Consider the following 17592-nt stretch of genomic DNA (forward strand, 5'->3'; position numbering starts at 1 on the left):
GGGCGCAGGTTCGATCCCTGGTCGGGGAACTAAGAGCCCCCATGCCACGCGGTGTGGCCAAAAAAAAAAAAAATACCAAGAGATGGTAACTAGGCAAAGAAGTTGGGAAGGCACATTCCAGGAAGAGGGAATGTTCAAGCTTAGAGGGAGCATGACACTTGGAGGATAGCTGAGCATGTGTGTGTGTGTATGTGTGTGTGTGTGTGTGTGTGTGTGTGTGTGTGTGTGTAGGCAGGGGCCCTGTCTTGGAGGACCTTGAATGCCATAGCTTTGTGGAGCCACCAAGGGTTTTGAAGCAGTGGGGGTGACTTGATTCCACTTGCATTTTCAAAAGGCTGCTCCAGCATCCCCAGGTGGATATGGATCAAGGAGGGGCTGGGCAGAGCTAGGGAGACGGGAGGGGAGGTTGTGGAAGGTGAGAGATGGGAGGGGCCGATGGACGCTGATGTCAAGGTAGCGGGAGAGGGGATGCAAGTGGATCGAGAGCTTTCCAGGAGCCGGAAACAGCAATTCTTGCCTGCTCACCTAACTGAATCTCATGTTCTTCCTCTTTTTTTAAAAAATGTATTTTATTGAAGTATAGTTGATTTACAATGTTGTGTTAATTTCTGCTGTACAGCAAAGTGGTTCAGTTGTACATATATATATCCTTTTTCATATTCTTTTCCATTATGGTTTTTCACAGGCTATTGAATATAGTTCCCTGTGCTATACAGTAGGACCTTGTTGTTTATCCATCCTATATATAATAGTTTGCATCTGCTACTTCCAAACTCCCACTCGATTCCTCCCCCACCCCCCTCCCCCTTGGCAACCACAAGTCTGTTCTCTATATCTGTGAGTCTGTTTCACTTGTTTTTGTTTCATAGATAAGTTCATTTGTGTCAAATTTTAGATTCTACATATAAATGATATCATATGGTATTTGTCTTTCTTTCTTTTTAAAAAAATATTTATTTATTTAGCTGTGCCGGGTCTTTAGTTGCAGCATGCGGGATCTTTTAGTTGCGGCATGCAGGATCTAGTTCCCTGACTAGAGATTGAACCTAGGCCCCCTGCCTTGGAGTCTTAACCACTGGACCACCAGGGAAGTCCCTGTCTTTCTCTTTCTGACTTACTTCACTTGGCATGATAATCTCTAGGTCCATCCATGTTGCTGCAAATGGCATTATTTCATTCTTTTTTATGGCTGAGTAGTATTCCATTGTATATATGTACCACATCTTCTTTATTCATTCATCTGTTGGTGGACATTTAAGTGCTTTCCATGTCTTGGCTATTGTGAATAATGCTGCTATGAACATAGGAGCACATGTATCTTTTTGAATTATAGTTTTGTCCAGATATATGCCCAGGAGTGGGATTGCTGGATCATACGGCAACTCTATTTTTAGTTTTTTGAGGAACCTCCATACTGTTTTTCATAATGGCTGCACCAGTTTACATTCCCACCAACAGTGTAGGAGGGTTCCCTTTTCTCCCCATCCTCTCCAGCATCTGCTATTTGTAGATTTTTTTGATGATGGCCATTCTGACCGGTGTGAGGTGATACGTCATTGTAATTTTGATTTGCATTTCTCTAATAATTAGCTATGTTGAGCATATTTTCATGTGCCTGTTTCATGTGCCAATCTCATGTTCTCTTCATCGCAAAATCCTTGTCCTCATTTTCCGCATGTGGAAGCTGAGCTCTAGAGAAATGATGTCAATTGCCCAGCAGAAGGGCATGGTGCTGACGGTCCCTACGTGGTGTCCTGCCAAGTCCCATGGTTCCCTGAAGTGCATCCAAATGGGGGCGGGGTCCCATCCCAGCCCGAGCAGATCTGCCTTTATCAGTTTCATCAATAGCAAGTCTACATGAGAATGCAGCTAAGAGGGTGGTTTTGCCGCTTTTTAAAAACAGCACTGACGCTTGCTCATGGCTCTATCTTGGCTGGTGGGCTGGCCTGGCAGCAAGCTGAACTATCGTGAATCCAGAGTTCCTGTATCCCACACCCAGGTGTTCCTGGAAATCTTCAGTTTCATTCCCTTTACTTGGTCAGCCCCCGTCCCTACTATCAAATCTATGCCCAGGGTGCCTGGCCTTGGCCCCTGACATGTGACAGGGTTGTCTGGGCCAGCCATTCTCATGAGCTGTCAGGGAGGGGCCGGTGCTGTCATGCCCCAGGTGTTGGAGCGGGAAGTCCCCACCCCCTTCGGAGTCCTGGGGACTCCTGCCCAAGTGAACACCCACAGAGCCCACGCAAGGGTCAACCCCTGAAAAGAGAGATCCTCTGCCCCTTTGTATCAAAGCCGGGGGTATAAAGGATGCCCAGCCCAAACCCCGATCTCCCCTTCCTCCAGAGCAGGTTAGGAGAGCATTCAACAGAGGGACAGAGCCAGGAAAGGGTTAACCCAGGGAAGAGCAGCAGAAGCCAATTGATCCCCAGCCCCTCCAGGTTAGGCAATAAGTCCTCTGAAGGCTGCTCTTGCTGACCTCCCTCTGGCGCCGCAGAGCTGGCCGGTCACAGCTTCCAGCCTGTCTGGGGGTGGGGGGTTGGTGCTCAGGCAGGACAGGAGGGAGGGAATGTGGTGTGGGAGGGAACCACAGGCTCTGCCTTTTGGGGAGTCCGGAACGGGCGAGGCCCCAGAGGCTTTGTCACCTGACAAGACTGGCAAGAATAGGTGTGAGGGACCCTGGGATGTGGAAGAACCTGGGAATCACTCCAGGAAACTGCAGCCAGTCCTGGCTTCCCTGTGTGTCCTTGGGCACTTTGCTCATCTGCTCTGGGCTTCAGTTTCCTCATCTGTAAGATAGAGAGACCAGCACAGCTAAGGTTTTTTAAAAACCAGAAATTGTGTGTGGGTGGTATAATTTTTTTAATAACTCATTTTTTAGAATCGAGGAGGGAGTTTATAGACATTTGGGCATGACTCACATAGGCTGGGAAACCATCCTGCTATCTGTTTTTCTGTTGCCAATAATCTTTTATAATGTCACAGTTTTATGATGGAATTTTAAGAGGAATGAGCCTTGACCAGCTGGAAATGATGTAGTTAACATTCAGCCTAGATTCCAGTGTCTGAGAGGCCTCATTTAGCTAACTCAGCTGTAGCAACAATCACCTACTGTGGGAGACCAGTAGACTGAGTAGTCCCAGGAGAATCCCAGGTGGCCGGCCTGGAGGCTGGGGTCAGGCGGATGCATTGGTCAGCCTGATGCTCAGGCCCAGGAAGAGCGTTCAGGCCAGTGGTACCCAAAGCCAAGAGGCTGCAGTCAAGGTGGGAGCTGGCGCTGCAGGAGGCAGATGAGGTGGGCCCCAGTGCTGGGAGATTTGGTGGTGGGGAGGGTCATAGGCACTTTCTGCCTTTCCAGGGAGGAAGCGGGCACCAGGGGCAGGGGATGGAGCGGGAAAGAGTTGGTAGAGAGAAATGGATGGGACTCATGCCTCGCTGACTGAAGCTGTCTCCTCCCCTCTGTCCACTCCCTCTGCTTTCTCTTCTCCCCATGATCCTTGCTTCTAGTAGAAGAGGGACCCAGAGTCCGAGAGCCTGGCTCCTGGTCCTGACGCTTCCTCTCAGTGTCTTACGACCTGGGCCAGACCCATTCATAATCTCTCCGGATCTCGGTTTCCTCCTCTGCAAAATGGGGATCCTCTCCTGTCTCTGCCTCCCTCATGGGGTGAGGAGAGCAAATGTGAGGCTGCCCGGGAAAGCACCTTGGAAATCGCAAAGCACTCTACAAACAGAACGCATCTCCATGAAACAGTTATGTAACCCGCTGACTCAGATCCGGGCTGAGCTGGCTCCTGTCCCACCCGGAAGTCGGAAGAGCTGGCTTGGTCACTTACCTGGAGGAACTTAGTTTTAGTTTCCCTGTCTGACAAAAGAGGATGGTGCCCACTGTCCTCCTTTTTCATGGAGTGATGGTGAGAATCAGAGCAGATCGTGTAAGTGCCAGAGATCAATATGTTGTTAATCATCGTAACAGTAGTGCAGAAGAAAGTTTACACCCCTGGCCCGCACTTGAAGAACCTGGGAAATCTGGCAACGCCCTCCTTGCATATCTGTGTCTCTTCGCAGGGACTGTGGGTGTCACCAGGTTCTTCCCATCCAGGCCCCTCGGCCCCCCACCTCTCGGGACTCAGTCACATGCCAAGCTGGCTATATCTACACCTTCATTCATGAGCACCCTGTCTTTTTTGCCGCCAGGGCACTGCCCGCTCTAGGAGGACACTGGGCTGTGAGTGGCACAGACCGTCTTTCCAAGCTTCCTAGCACTTAGTGCAAAGGCTGGAACACAGTAGGCACTCCATAAATGTGGAATAAAGTATGTTTTAAAATTATGTTCTTAACCTACTCGCCCATCACACCTGACCCAGGTCATATACTTCAGGTTCTGTTAACTACTTTTTTCTTTTTTTTTTTTTTTAAATTGAAAGCAGTAAGAAGTCTGAAACAAAGTCGAGGAATAAGGTCAGGAGGAAAAAAGATCCAGGAGATGTTTAGGCAGCACATCAGGCTGAAAGGTGGACAGGACTTTGGGGTTATGAGTCCTAAATCTCAAGTTCAGGTCCCAGCTGTAACTTACTAGCTGGATTCCCTGGGCTTCAGGACAAGTCTCTTAGCTTCAGTTTTGCCAGCGAGAAAGAGAGATTCCTTCTTTCCTGATTCACAGAGGTGGAGCAAGAACGGGATGGCATGTGTGGAAACCATAACACGAATTTTTATCGAAATGCACAAGGTCAGTGTCCTCAGGGTTCTATAGCTTGTAGATTACTCTAGCATTTCCCAAGAGGGCCTGAAGAGGGCACTGTAGCCCAGAAGCAGGGTTGGCCAGCAGGAAAATTCTCCTTGGGTCCTGCCCTTGGCTGACTCCTCCCACCACAACTTCACCCCTACCCTCTCACACACATATACTTGGCAAATACCCTGCAACCCCCCAACCTGCCCATATTCTTCCTGCTGCAGATTGCAAAACATTCCCTGCCTTGTGCATATTTGCCGGGGTGCAGGCTGACTTCTCCGTTTCGTGATATAAGTGAAAGACCGATTCCCCCCCATGTACGATAATGGCCAGGATCGGGGGTTCCTGCACAGTTCTGTGACAGCTTTTGTTGTCTGCACAGGTCTCTCTTGGGCGTTACTTTGCAGCTGAAACATTATTTCTGGGAAGGAATTTGAAATTGATTGTCAGGGGAAAGAATAAAATTAGAAGTACGAATTCCCTGGCGGTCCAGTGGTCAAGACTCTGTGCTTCCACTGCAGGGGACACGGGTTAGATCCCTGGTTGGGGGACTAAGGTCCCGCATGCGGTGTGGCCAAAAAAAAAAAAAAAAAAGGAAGAAGCAAGTAGGGATCAAGTGTGGAGGTTGAGTGAGTTTGTCCCGTGTCCCCCATCCCAGGGGAACTGGGAGGGCTTATGTGGCAGAACTAAAAAGAAGAGGGAAGGGGGTGAGTGCTGGGAGGATGGGGGATTCCTGTCATCTTGGCCTTGGGCAAGGTATTTTACTTCTTCATCTGTACCATGGGAATGACTGCAGTGACATTCTCCCAGGGCTGTGTGAGGAGTAAAATGAGGTCATATAAATGAACTACCTGCAGTAGCTCTGGGCAGAGTGATTGATCAACGAGATGGTTGTCTGGGAAGTTGGTTCCCACTGTACTCCAATCTACTACTGCCCCTTTGGCAAGTTTCAGGGTAGAGCATTCATGGTAACCATCCCCAGGCAAGGAAAGTTCCACTGGATTTAGAGGGGGCTTGTGTGCTGAGATGGCAAAGGCTGATGCTGGGGTTGTGGCATTAGAAGAAGCGGCCACAGAGAAGAGACAGAAAATAATAAGGGTCCAGCAGGCAGCATTGGCAGCTGCCACCAACCCCCAAAGGAGCCCCTCCTCCTGGCTCCTGTGTCCTTGCTGGCAGCCGAGGCTCACTAAAGACATCATCCTGGGGACTTCCCTGGCGGTCCAGTGGTTAGGATTCTGTGCTCTCACTGCCGGGGCCCAGGTTCCATCCCTGGTTGGGGAACTAAGATCCCACAAGCCGTGCGATTCAGCCAAAAAAAAAAAAAAAAAAAAAAAGACTTATCCTGGGCCAGATGGCAGCTGCCTACTGAGGACTAGCTTTGAATGGAGCCACCTTATTGACCAGCGTGGGCAGAGCTTGTGGCCTCAAGCCCATTGGGGTCAGGAGGTCAGACAGGCCATGCGAGGCAGCACGTAGGACCCGGCCCCCTCCACCTCTGGTTTCCCGGACCTGCTGCCTGCTGCCAGGATGGGGGCAGAGCCAGGGAGGTAGGGGTCTCCCGGGAAAACAGAAAAGCCAAGAGCCAGGTTGCGGTTTCAGTTCTTGCCAGTGAGATTGAAAAATACACAAGACTTGGACCCAGTGAGAGCCAGGAGCCAGCCCCCATCCCATCTTCACGGCTCCCACCACCCTCCTCATCCAGCGGGCTCTGCTGTCACGGAGTCCCCATGAGACCCGGAGAATTCACGGCTTGCCCCCTAAATTCTCCAGTCCGTCCTCTGCCTGCTTGCTGGGTGCAAAGGCATTATTTGCCCTCCAGCTTGTCCCAGCATCACGCAGCGTCACGGTTCTGCAGGGCACTGAGATGAGCTTCAGTGTCTCCCCTGCATGGCGCTGTCCCCAAGTTTAAGTTGAACTCTCTGAATTCCTCCTGCTTTGGAGACTCAGGCTGGCCCCTGTGACATCCTTAGATCTGAGTTGAGCTCTGAACAGTTCCTCTAGCCCCTGAGATATCACCGCTGGCCCTGGAGTGTCCGTGGGGCAGTCTGGCGCTGAGCTGATGGCCCATCGACGGGGGTTGGGAGTGGAGGTGCAGAAGGCATGGCACAGGCAGTGGTGGTGAGCGAGATGGTGGACGTGCCCGGGGTGGGAGCACCGGGTCACCTGTCCCCTCTCCTGCAGGCCTCCCCTGTGTACAGCGTCAGCTTTCCCCGCAGGAAATTGGAGTAGATTCGGAAAAGTTTGCACAAAGTATCAATAGTGAATGTTCGGAGGGGGGCTGCAGAGGAGGCTGCGTCTGGAAGGGGGACGGCTTCCTTCTGCCAAGGAGAGAACAGAAGGTTACCGCTGGGGACCCCGGCAGGAGATGGAATCTGGGACAGAATTGCAGCAGGGATTCCTTGGCAGGGCCCTTCTCCCATTTTACAGAAAGGGCAAACACAAGTGCCAGGGAGGGTCCCACACGTACCTGGGCTCCCAGCGCCCGAAGCAGGGAGGTGAGGCTTCGCAGGCCGCTGACAGCTTTGTCCACGTGCAGCTGCAGGGCCTCGGATGGCTGGGACGAGTTGGCCAACAGGGCCTGGCCCTGCAGGATGGCTTCTGAGAGCAGGGCCAGGCCCTGCCAGACTTCCACAGCCTGCTGCTGGACCTAAAGGGAGCGGAGACTTGGAGTCAGCTGGCGCAAGCCAGCCCCGCCCTCCTCCCTCTCAGCAGCCCCAAGCAAACAGAAGTTTTGTTGAATGAATGAATTAATGAACAGATGAATAAATGAATGAACGTATTCCATTCAGCCCTCATCTTTGCTGCTCTGTTTCTCCTCTCTCTCTATCATCCTCCTTCCTGCCCTAGGAGGTTCCCAAAATGAGACTCCCCAAGAGGAAGGCAAAAATGAACTCACCTCCATCCTCTTCCAGGCATGGAAGTTAACCTTGGTGTCTGGGACAGTGATGTTCTCACTGAAGCTGCAGCCTTCAGCACAGCCCACCTGAAATGCACGAGCCTGGAGTCAGGGGCCGCAGCGGCTCCTGCTGGCTTCGCCCCTTACCTAGCTTCCAGCTGTGCACTGGGGACTACCACTCTTATTACTTTTACTGGGGGCTCTGGCTCCCCGCTTCCACCCCTGAACCAAGTGCCAGGTTCCTGGATCTTGGGGGAGACCCTGGACCCCTGAGGGTGAGTTCTGTGGAAGATCCTGGGGAGGGGGCCTCACCGTGGCATTTTCGGCCTCCCTGGCCTCCAGGATGTACCTCTCCAGGACTCGGCTGTCACAGATGAGGCGTGGGGGGGCGCCCAGGACTGGGAGGCCCAGAGAGAGCAGCAGCAAGGACAGCAGAAGCAGCAGGGCAGGACATTCTAGGAGAGAGAGCCGGGCGGAGCGTGAGGCCGGGACTTGCAGGAGAAGGGGTGGGTTGCACGTGCACGCTCACCCATCCCGCTGCTCTGCCCCCGCGAGTCCTCCCGACCCGAACCTTGCGAGCGCTCAGGCTCTGCCTCCTTTGCCTTCATTCAATCCCGCGGCCGCGTGCACACCCCACCCCCCAGCTACCGGCATCCACTTCTCCCGGCCAAACTTCAATCCCGGTGTGACAGAGGCTTCCCCTCTCGCAGATCCGGGCTGTTGCTCCCAGACCCAGGTATCAGCTTCCTCGTCACCCACATAGCCGCCCCTCTTTCTCCCTGGACCCCCCAATCCTCCACCGCGTCTCCAGCTCAGATTCCGACTTTCCCGGGGACTCCCCCAGCCCGGCCGGCAGGTGAAGGCTGCCCCACCCCCCTTGGCCTTCCGGGGTCCTTGGCAAGTCGCAGGTCCTTGAACCCGGCCACCCCGGGGCCAACAGCCCCAGCGGTAAATTCCTCCTCAAACAGGGGCCGGGCGGGCGGGCGCTCCCCCGGCCGGGAGTACTCACCGCGCACCCCCATCTCCGCGCCTCGCCCGGCCCCTCAGCGACCTGGGGCTCGGCGGGTGCCCGCGCCGGGGGCCCGCATCCCGGGAAGCTCGGCGGGGCAGGGCCACCCCGCCGCCCGAAGGAGGGGGCCGCCGTCCGGGGCGCCGAGCCGGGGTCGGGGCAGAGCGCGCAGGGCCCGGGGCCAGGGTCCGGAGGACGGCGCGGCGAGGCGGCCGGCCGGGGTTGGCCCGGGGACTGTTGGCCCGGGGAACTGCGGCGGCGGCCGGGGGTCGGGGCTGTTATCAGCTGTGTGCGTGCGTGTGGGGGGTTGGGGGGGGCTGTGTGCGTGAGGGGTCGCGGGAGGGGGGGGCCGGAGGGGTCAGAGCCGGGGGCAGGACGCCTGGGTCGGGGGCTCGCCGGGGCGGGAGCCGAGCTGCCGCAGGGGCGGGTGCGGGGCGCGGGGCTGCCCGTCGTCGGACCCCGGGGTTCCGGGAGGGGCGGCTGCGTGCGCGCAGCGGGACGGGCAGAAGGCAGTGCCATTCCGGGAAAGGCTGGGGACCCCCGACGTCCCCCCAGGGAAGGAGGCGTCCCAGTCTTGGGCGGGGACTCAGAGCTGGGACTGTCTGGGTTCTTGCGAGGCAGCTAGGGCTGGAGCCCGGAAGGTGCTGGCGGGGCAAGTCAGGGGCCTCCTTCTCAAGATCCCAGTTCTTGTTCTAGAAACCAGTGTTCTTGTTGAGGAATTTAATGGGGGCGCACAAAGCAAGAAATCTGAGGGGGTTTTCTCCCCCACTCCTCACTTTTGAGGACCCTGAAAACCCAGAAATTGAACTTTTAGGTTAGTCTGCATGGTAAAATTCTTAAGAACTCTGAAATAGAGTGAACTCCCAGAGTGATGGCACTTGGGATTGGCAGCTAAGCCTTTGTGGCTTCTAGGAAGCCCTGAGGCAGGGGGGAAGCTCCCGGGGGCAGGAGTCCAAGGCTAGCTGGCCTATCAAACCTTGGAAAGTGGCCTGAGTCCCTGAGCCTCAGTGCTCTCACCTGTCAAATGGGCCTCATGAAAGCACCAGTCCCAGCTCATGCAGCTTTCATAAAAGACAGGGATGTCCTACAAATACCGGCGGTTATTTATACGTTCATTCACTCCCTCCCCAGTCCCATGATATTAGAGATATTTTATTCATGCGTTCAGTGCCTTCTTTGTGCAAGACAGTTGACTAAGAACTTTTCAGGACAAAGAGATGTGTTGAGCCCTAAGTCCTGCCTCCTGGAGTTTGTAGCTTACAATAGAGATAAGGTGGGGACACGGAACTGTGCATGAAGACTGGAGTGTGCACATCCGAGCTGTGAGAGTTTGGAAGAGGGGGAGCTCACCTCTAGCTGGGGAATCAAGGAAGATTTGATGCAGGAGGTGATAACAAGCTCAGCCTGGAAGGGTGGGTAAGATTTCAATGGGAAAAGATGTGAGGTGGGTGCAGAGGCCGATCCAGCCAAGTGCTTGGTGGGTCAGGAGTGTTGGGGTGAAGGGTGGGGTGGGGGAGGGAGAGGTGGAGATCAGACTAGGGTGCCGGTTAGGGAGGGGTCAGGTTGTGAAGGGCCTTGAATGCCCCTCTGAAGAATTTGGATTTTGTTTGGAAAGAGTGGGAAGTATTCATTCATTCATTCATTCATTCATTTGAAGTATACATGTAAGGGTACCTACTCTTGGCCAGGGACCTGGGGATAGAGCAGTGAATGAAAGAGACAAGAACGCCTGCCCTGGTGGAGCTGACATTCTAGTGGAGAGATGGATGATAAACCCAAAAAATGAATAAAAGATAGAGGAGCTCCAATGGCTAAAAGAACTAAAAAGGCCCAGGAGTGTCGGAGGAGGTGGCAATTTTCGATGAAGCAGGCAGGGATGCCTGCTGAGAAGGTGACAGAGGTGAGGGAGGGAGCTAAGGGGCGGGGGGAAGAGCCTGATCAAAGAGGGGTTCAGAAAGATGAATGGGAGGGGTGGGGAGGCAGAGGCTCACGGGAACTAATGGGGGCCCGACTTGCTCCCCTGCCCTCCGCTCACTGCGAGCCTGCTCTGGGGGTCCTCCCCGAACCTGGTGTGCTGGCTGCTGTGGCTCTGCACACCTCACTACGTCCTCTGGTCCCCGTTTCCTCCTCAGCACCCAGGCAGCCTCCCAGCCCCACTTGGCCCTCAGAGCCCAGCTCTGGGACAAGATCCCAGCTGTGGGACAAGCACACGCACACTCACGTCCACACACGTCCGCACATGCGTTCTGTCCCGACTCACCACACGCCCCCCAGCCTCTGCTCTCTGGGTCCCCTGACTCCTGCGTCACTGCCCTGACCTGACCGTGGAGAGGGGGCCGGGGACAGACGGGGTGGGGGGTGGGGAGTAGACACAGCCGGAGGAGAGGGAGGAGAGGAGGAGCCGTTCGGGCGGTGGGACCTGCTTCTCCCCTCACACCAGCTTGTCAGAGGTCCCCAGGCCCCTGCCTTCGAGAAAGGGAGAGGGGGCCCTGAGCACCAGCCCCTAGCCTCTGGGGCCTGCTGGACAGGGGTGATGCTGGCTTATCCGCTGGGGCTTTGGGAGAGAGAGCCGCGATTGCAGCCTGGGAGAGAGGGCAGAGGAGAGGATCTCAGCTCACCCTGCACCCAATCCCCAAGCTGTAGTAATCCTACCAAGAGGGCAGAGGCTGGTTTGGGAGCCAACTTCAACCCAGGTGCTTGTGGCTACTGCCCAGCAGGGTCCGTCCATCCAGCCTTGACAGCAGGGGACCCTGAGGAGCAGGAAGCTACCCAGGGCTCTCCCTCCGATGCCCGCCACACCCCCGCCAGTGCCCCCTCCATCTGCCTGCTTGTATTCCTCTGGCACGGGGCTGGACCAGTGCCAGGACCACCGCGGAGGGTGTCCGCACCATCCCCTCCAGTTATCCCCAACCCTGCCACTAGAGTAGCTTTCCCACTGAATAGCTCGTTCGTGGCATTCCCCAGAGCAGGAGCCTGCAGTGGCTCCCGGTTGCCTCTGAACTAAGACCCTCTGTGCCCTGCCATCCAGCTACCTTTCCAGCCTGTTCTCCCACTTTGCTCACTCCCACTCTCCTGCATCACATGAGCTCAGTTAGATGGTTTGCTGCTTCCCGCCCTTCGCTCACTCTGTGCCTTCCACCTGGATCACCCTCCCCCTCCCACTATGGCTCTCAAAGCCCAAACCCAAGCATTACCTCCTCTATGAAGCCTTCCCTGATACCCCAGCAGGAAGCTGTCTCCCTGCTCTGGGCTGCCATCCTTTATGTACACGTCTTAGGCCTCTCCTGGCTGGGCCACCATATACAGCTGTCAAGGTTGAGCACTGCACAACTCCAGGGGGCGCCATTCATCTCGACCCTGATGAGAATGGTACTCTCTGGAGTCATGCAGCACAGGTGCTCTGTTAACCAGAGGAGAGAGCAAAGGACAGTGTAGGCAGGTCTTGTTCACCTTGGTGCCACTGGGCACCCAGCATGTTGCCCGTTCATGGTCATCCCTCAAGTGTGGTTTGCATTGTGTGGTCCCTCCACTCCAGACACCTCAGCCAGAGAATGGGAGACGTAGAGGGAGGAAGTGAGCTACTCATCCTCTGAATGCTTGCTGGAGCCATGCCTGGACAACCTAGCTCTGGGTTCGTGGGGGCCTGAGAGGTCTCCATCTACTTCCTGAGCAGGCAGCCCCCCGAGGCGGGGTCTGAACCAGAGGATGGCGGGGGTGGAGGCAGGCTCTGTTCCATGGAGTCTTCCTGGCAGCCAATTCAGACTGAAAATCCAAGAAGCAAATTTACAGCCCCCTGAGCTGTCGCAGACCCCCAGGCAGCACGAAGTCCCAGCTGCCTGGAGTCGTGTTGGGGATGAGGGGGGGGCCTCTGGACTTCTCCTCCCTCCTCCTTTCCAAGCAGTGTCTTCTCAGCTGGGCTCGGGAGTTCAGCCAGCAGCCCAAAAGACCTTCTGTGCTGGGAAGTGAGGTGGCCGGGACCTTGGAGGGTGTGGTGGGGGAGGGCTTCCTGGTGCTTGGGGAACTGGGAAGGGAGTGAGGACTTGGGATTCCTGCCAGACAGCAAAAGGAAGTCCTGTGCGAAGGTCACTTTGGAGAAACTGAGGCAAGTTCTGCTTACTTGGCCACAAAGTAGCCAGTAGAACCAGACATCTGGGTTTCTGTTCTCAGCGAGCAGCTCTGTGGCATCAGCAGGCTAATGGGGCTTGTCTGGCAAACAAGGGAGCCCAGATTGGTGGCCTGAGCTCCGCCACTAGCACCTGACGTGGACAAGTGACTTTATGTCTGAGCCTGGGGATGGTAAAAAAACTATAGTAATCGCTTGCCAGGGCTGTCGTGTGATTATGTAATGCCCGGCACGGGGTAATCAATAAATGCTAGCTATTATCACGGCGCCCTCTGCTTTACTGTGGCTGCTATTTGTCCTCGCTTTGGAGGCCTGGAGACCAAATCTCCAGCATATTCGTCAGCCCTCCTCCGGCGTCCTCCACTGTTCCCTCTGGGGAGCTGGGCATGGGTTCATGACACCTTATCTCTGGTGTTGTACCTTTACCAAGCAACTCACTGGTAAAGGTCATGGGGATAGTGGGGTGTGGATGGAGGTACCTCGGGGTGTACACATCCACTGCTCTTTGGAGAAATCTGCCACTGAACAAAACTGAGTGAAATGGCATCACTGTGGGAGTTGGGGGGGTGGCAGGGGTTAAGACATAGATATCAAGACAAGTCTCACACTTAGTTTATTCAAAGCCTGGGGCCAAACAGGGGTTTCTTGTCCCATTAACATGGGTCTCCTCCCAAGGGAGGCCCGGAGAAGTCCCAAGGACCTTGGACTGAATGAGGCCTGAAGCATTACCAGGCCAGCTTCCTTGGTTACTTGTCTCTTGCCTCTCCTCCAGTGCTTGAGTCCTTGAAGGAGGGCGCCGAAAGCACCAAGACCTCCACCTTGGGATCCAGAAACACTTCCCCAGATTAGGTTTCTATGAAGTGTCAGCCCCATCTTAGGATCTCTTGCTCACAAGTATGGCTGAATATTCCCAAGCTCCTTCCCATGGCACCCCTCCTTTATCAGAAGACAGAGCTGCTAAGTTGGTCAGAGTAGCTTTCCTGTCCAAGCAAAAATAAAACTAGAAAATCCTAACTTAAAGCACTACTGGCGATATCAACGGGAGTAATGTTTTTCTCCCATGTAAGATCTTTGCAGGGGTGCAGTCGTGAACACAAAAGTTTCATTTTGCTAACATGGGGCTTAAGGATTTTGCATGAACTCTTTTTTTTTAATTTTATTTATTTAATTTTATTTATTTTATTTTTGGCTGTGTTGGGCCTTTGTTGCTGTGCGTGGGCTTTTCTCTGGTTGCGGCGAGTGGGGGCTCCTCTTCATAGCGGTGCGCGGGCTTCTCATTGCAGTGGCTTCTCTTGTTGAGGAGTATGGGCTCCAGGCACGCGGGCTTCAGTAGTTGTGGCACGCGGGCTCAGTAGTTGTGGCTTGTGGGCTCTAGAGCGCAGGCTCAGTAGTTGTGGCGCACGGGCTTAGCTGCTCCGCGGCATGTGGGATCTTCCCGGACCAGGGCTCAAACTTGAGTCTCCTGCATTGGCAGGCGGGTTCTTAACCACTGTGCCACCAGGGAAGCCCTGCATGAACTCTTTAGGCTCTTCCTACTTGGAGGAACATAGGCCAAGATCTACTCAAGGTAGTTTATAGAAGCCTTAGACATACTCTTAAACCTCCAAGTTTAGCAAATATTTTCCCAAATTGTTCATGGTTCACTGATAACCAATGAGTTACGAGAACCTATTGCTTAAAAGAGGCATCCTCCGATCTGTATATAAGCAAGACCTTCTGTTCATGTCTTATTTCATCAACCAGCAAATAATTTTAGTACTTTTAGGAAAGTATATTTTTCTGGCAGCAAACAAGATTCATAAACTCTGAGCTGGAAGGGACCTAGGACATCCCATGAAGGTGAACTTCCACCCTCTGCTTGCACACTTCCAGTGAAAGATATTTGGTGTTTGTAAGGGAGCAGAGACTTGTTATAGGGTAGAGCCAATAACAAGCTGTCCTCCTGTGCATGCATGCATCCCTCCGTTCATTTGTCAGATATTTATTAGTTACTGGATTGCGCAATGGAATCACTTCTTCTCCTTGAAATTATCTCATCAGTTTGATAAGGAACTCTCCTGATCACCCCACCTAGGGAACAGACCAAAGGAACAGGCTTTGTAAAAAAAAAAAATAACGTTTTCTTATCACAAAAACAATACAGGATCATTGACCAACTAGAAAATAGGGCTAAACCAAAACACATCAATTAAAAAGCACCCATAATGTCGTTAGGAAGATGGAGTCATAAGTGGTCATTTTCACAGACTTCTCTCTTGGTGGGATAACATTTGCCTCACCCCCAAATCTGTGTAGCGGGGATATCCCTTCCCTAAGGAACTACGTTTGACACATGCCTCTAGTCCAACTTCCCCATAGGCTCCAGGGTTTGTTCCCCCAACTCCTGACCAAGCACTGGGAACTCACCTAGAAGGATCATCCGCCCATCCAAACCAGTTCATGTGTTCTGAGGGCCTCCCTTCTTCCCTGCCACGCGTGCCACAAAAGTAAAAGCCGACAGGACTAATAACCCAGCCTTGTAAACCAAACACACACAAATCACCTTCCTTCCCCTCTCCCCATCCCCATGAAGAGGCTCAAACCATTCCTTAGCAAAATGGCTCAAGCTAACAACAGTAGCCCTTACTATTTTTTGAGCCCTTAGTAATGCTAGGAAAACTCCAAGCACTATGTAAATGATTTGTCTTTTTAAATCTATCTGTCCTTTTTCCTATTAGTTTTTAGAGAACCAGGAGTTTATACCTCTCCAGGCAGACTTGGCGCCTAACACAGATTCCATACAACCAGTGGCTGCTCAATAATACTACGGATGATGAGAAAAGGTCTACACTCACCTCCAAGACAAGCATTTCAAATCTGGCCTCTGGGGATCTGTTTTTGAAGTAGGAGGTCATTTCGCACGCTTTGTGGGCTCCATAGTGGTTGAGCAAAAGGAAGGGAGGGAAACTGCACCTGGACACCCCTTCTACCCCCATCACCTCCCAAGCTGTGATGGAAGACACTTCAGAGAACCAAAGAGGGAGGGAAGCAGAGGCCGGCACTGGCCTCCCTGCAGAAGGAATGCAGAGCTCCCTGCCCCGTCCACCACGCATGGGCTCCAACAGATGCAGGAGCTTTCCCCACGCCCCCTACCTGCCCTCACACCCCTTCTTCCTTCGGTGGCAATGACTAGGGGCTGTTTCTGCAGACCTGCCACTGAGGGAAGCCCCACTGGCAAGCAGTGAGAGAACTCGGAGTAGAAACAACAAACAAATAAGCTGGGAGATGTAGCTGCCAAAACAAACCAAATGCAAAAAGGCTGCTGCCACCACCTCGGCTGGGCCCAGGCCAGGAGCAGAGAGCGGAGCACATACGTGCAGGGACACACATAGTTCCCTCCAGCTCCCTGCCGGCTCCCCACTCCATTACTGGGGGCTCCTGGACAAGGGAGTCTTGCAGTCAAGGCTGATAGGGAGGGACTTTGCTGGCGGCGCAGTGGTTAAGAACCCGGCTGCCAATGCAGGGGACTCGGGTTTGAGCCCTGGTCCGGGAAGATCCCACATGCTGCAGAGCAACTAAGCCCGTGCACCACAACTACTGAGCCTGTGCTCTAAAGCAGGCACACCACAACTAGTGAGCCCGCGAGCCACAACTACTGAAGCCCCCGCACCTAGAGCCCGTGCTCCACAACAAGAGAAGCCACCACAATGAGAAGCCGGCGCACCGCAAAGAGTAATCCCCGCTCGCCGCAACTAGAGAAAGCCCACGCACAGTGGGCCAAAAATAAATTAATTAAAAGAAAAAAAAAAGGCTGACAGGGAAATTGGGGTGGGGGGGAATAAGGGGTACCTGATAGAAACGTCTCCAGCCTTGTCTCCCTCAAATCTCCCCAGTGCTTCCTACTTTCTAGCTGCCCAAGTGACCCTCCAGTCCCAGAACACACCCTGCTTGTTCGTGAATCCCCTTTGTGCATGCTGATCCCTCTGTCTGATATGCCCTCTCCCCTCTCTTCTGCCTGGCAAGCTCCTATTCATCCTTCAAAACCTAGGTCAAAAGGTGAAACCATCTGAGACCTCACCAGGAAGTTAGCCATTTCCTTCTCCACACTTCTGTATCGTGGCTATTCTTCTTACGTAACACATCTTACTCATTTCACAAAAAATTGGTATATCCACCTTCCCAACTAAGTGGTGAACTCCTTGAAGGCAGGGGCCATTTTATACCCATCTTTGTATCCCCAGGGCCCAGCCCAGGCCTTGGCTCACAGTAGGCACTCAGCATGTGTTGTTAGAATGAAGCACTAGTCCTTCTGTAAGGAGTTCACTTTGCTGAGTGGCTGGCAGTCACTTCCGCAGCATGAATACCTCATCAACAGGAATACTCAAGCCAGAGGGAGAGGTTTTGTTAAACGAGGTTAACTTTCAGAACCCCAAACCAAACTGCCTTCAAGCAAACTAGAACCAAATTCTGTTACTAACCTTTAGATCAAAGGCTTTCAAACTCCTGTGATCTTGCCCAACAGTAAAATTGACGCCCAACAGTAAAACTGATGTCATAACTAGCGCATATGTGTCTATATACACATCTATAACTGAAACAGTGTCAACAAAATATTACCATTGAAGTTGAACTTTTTTTACTTGCTTTTTAAAAGGCTTTGACCCAGTAAATTGATTTCAAGACCCATATATGGGTCACCACCCACTTTGATAAAAATCGCTTTAGGTGACTTGTTTGATAAACATGAAAAATCAGATCCTCCTACAAATATCCAAACAAAAAAGTACTTATGACCTGTGTGCCCAGTAATTCAAAGGGAAGGCTATCCTTTCCTGCTTAGAACAGCCCAGACACAAGGG

At 53.3% G+C, this 17592-nt stretch overlaps 1 protein-coding gene across 2 annotated transcripts; it reads right to left on the bottom strand.

Moving 5' to 3' along the window:
- Positions 1-1511: 1511 nt before the first annotated feature.
- EPO (erythropoietin) lies at positions 1512-8732 on the bottom strand. Of its 2 annotated transcripts, XM_082430758.1 has the most exons (5): positions 8632-8732; positions 7935-8077; positions 7623-7709; positions 7194-7373; positions 1512-7044 (listed from the first exon to the last, which is right to left on the bottom strand). In XM_082430758.1, the coding sequence occupies exons 1-5, from the start codon at positions 8642-8644 to the stop codon at positions 6886-6888; spliced, it is 582 nt and encodes a 193-aa protein (XP_082286884.1). In that variant the 5' UTR covers positions 8645-8732; the 3' UTR covers positions 1512-6885. The 2 variants fall into 2 exon arrangements, with proteins under 2 accessions (XP_082286884.1, XP_082286885.1); XM_082430759.1 differs by lacking the exon at positions 7623-7709.
- Positions 8733-17592: the final 8860 nt, after the last annotated feature.

This window comes from Balaenoptera physalus (genome assembly GCF_965194825.1).
Source record: "Balaenoptera physalus genome assembly, chromosome: 16".
Lineage (NCBI taxonomy): Eukaryota > Metazoa > Chordata > Mammalia > Artiodactyla > Balaenopteridae > Balaenoptera > Balaenoptera physalus.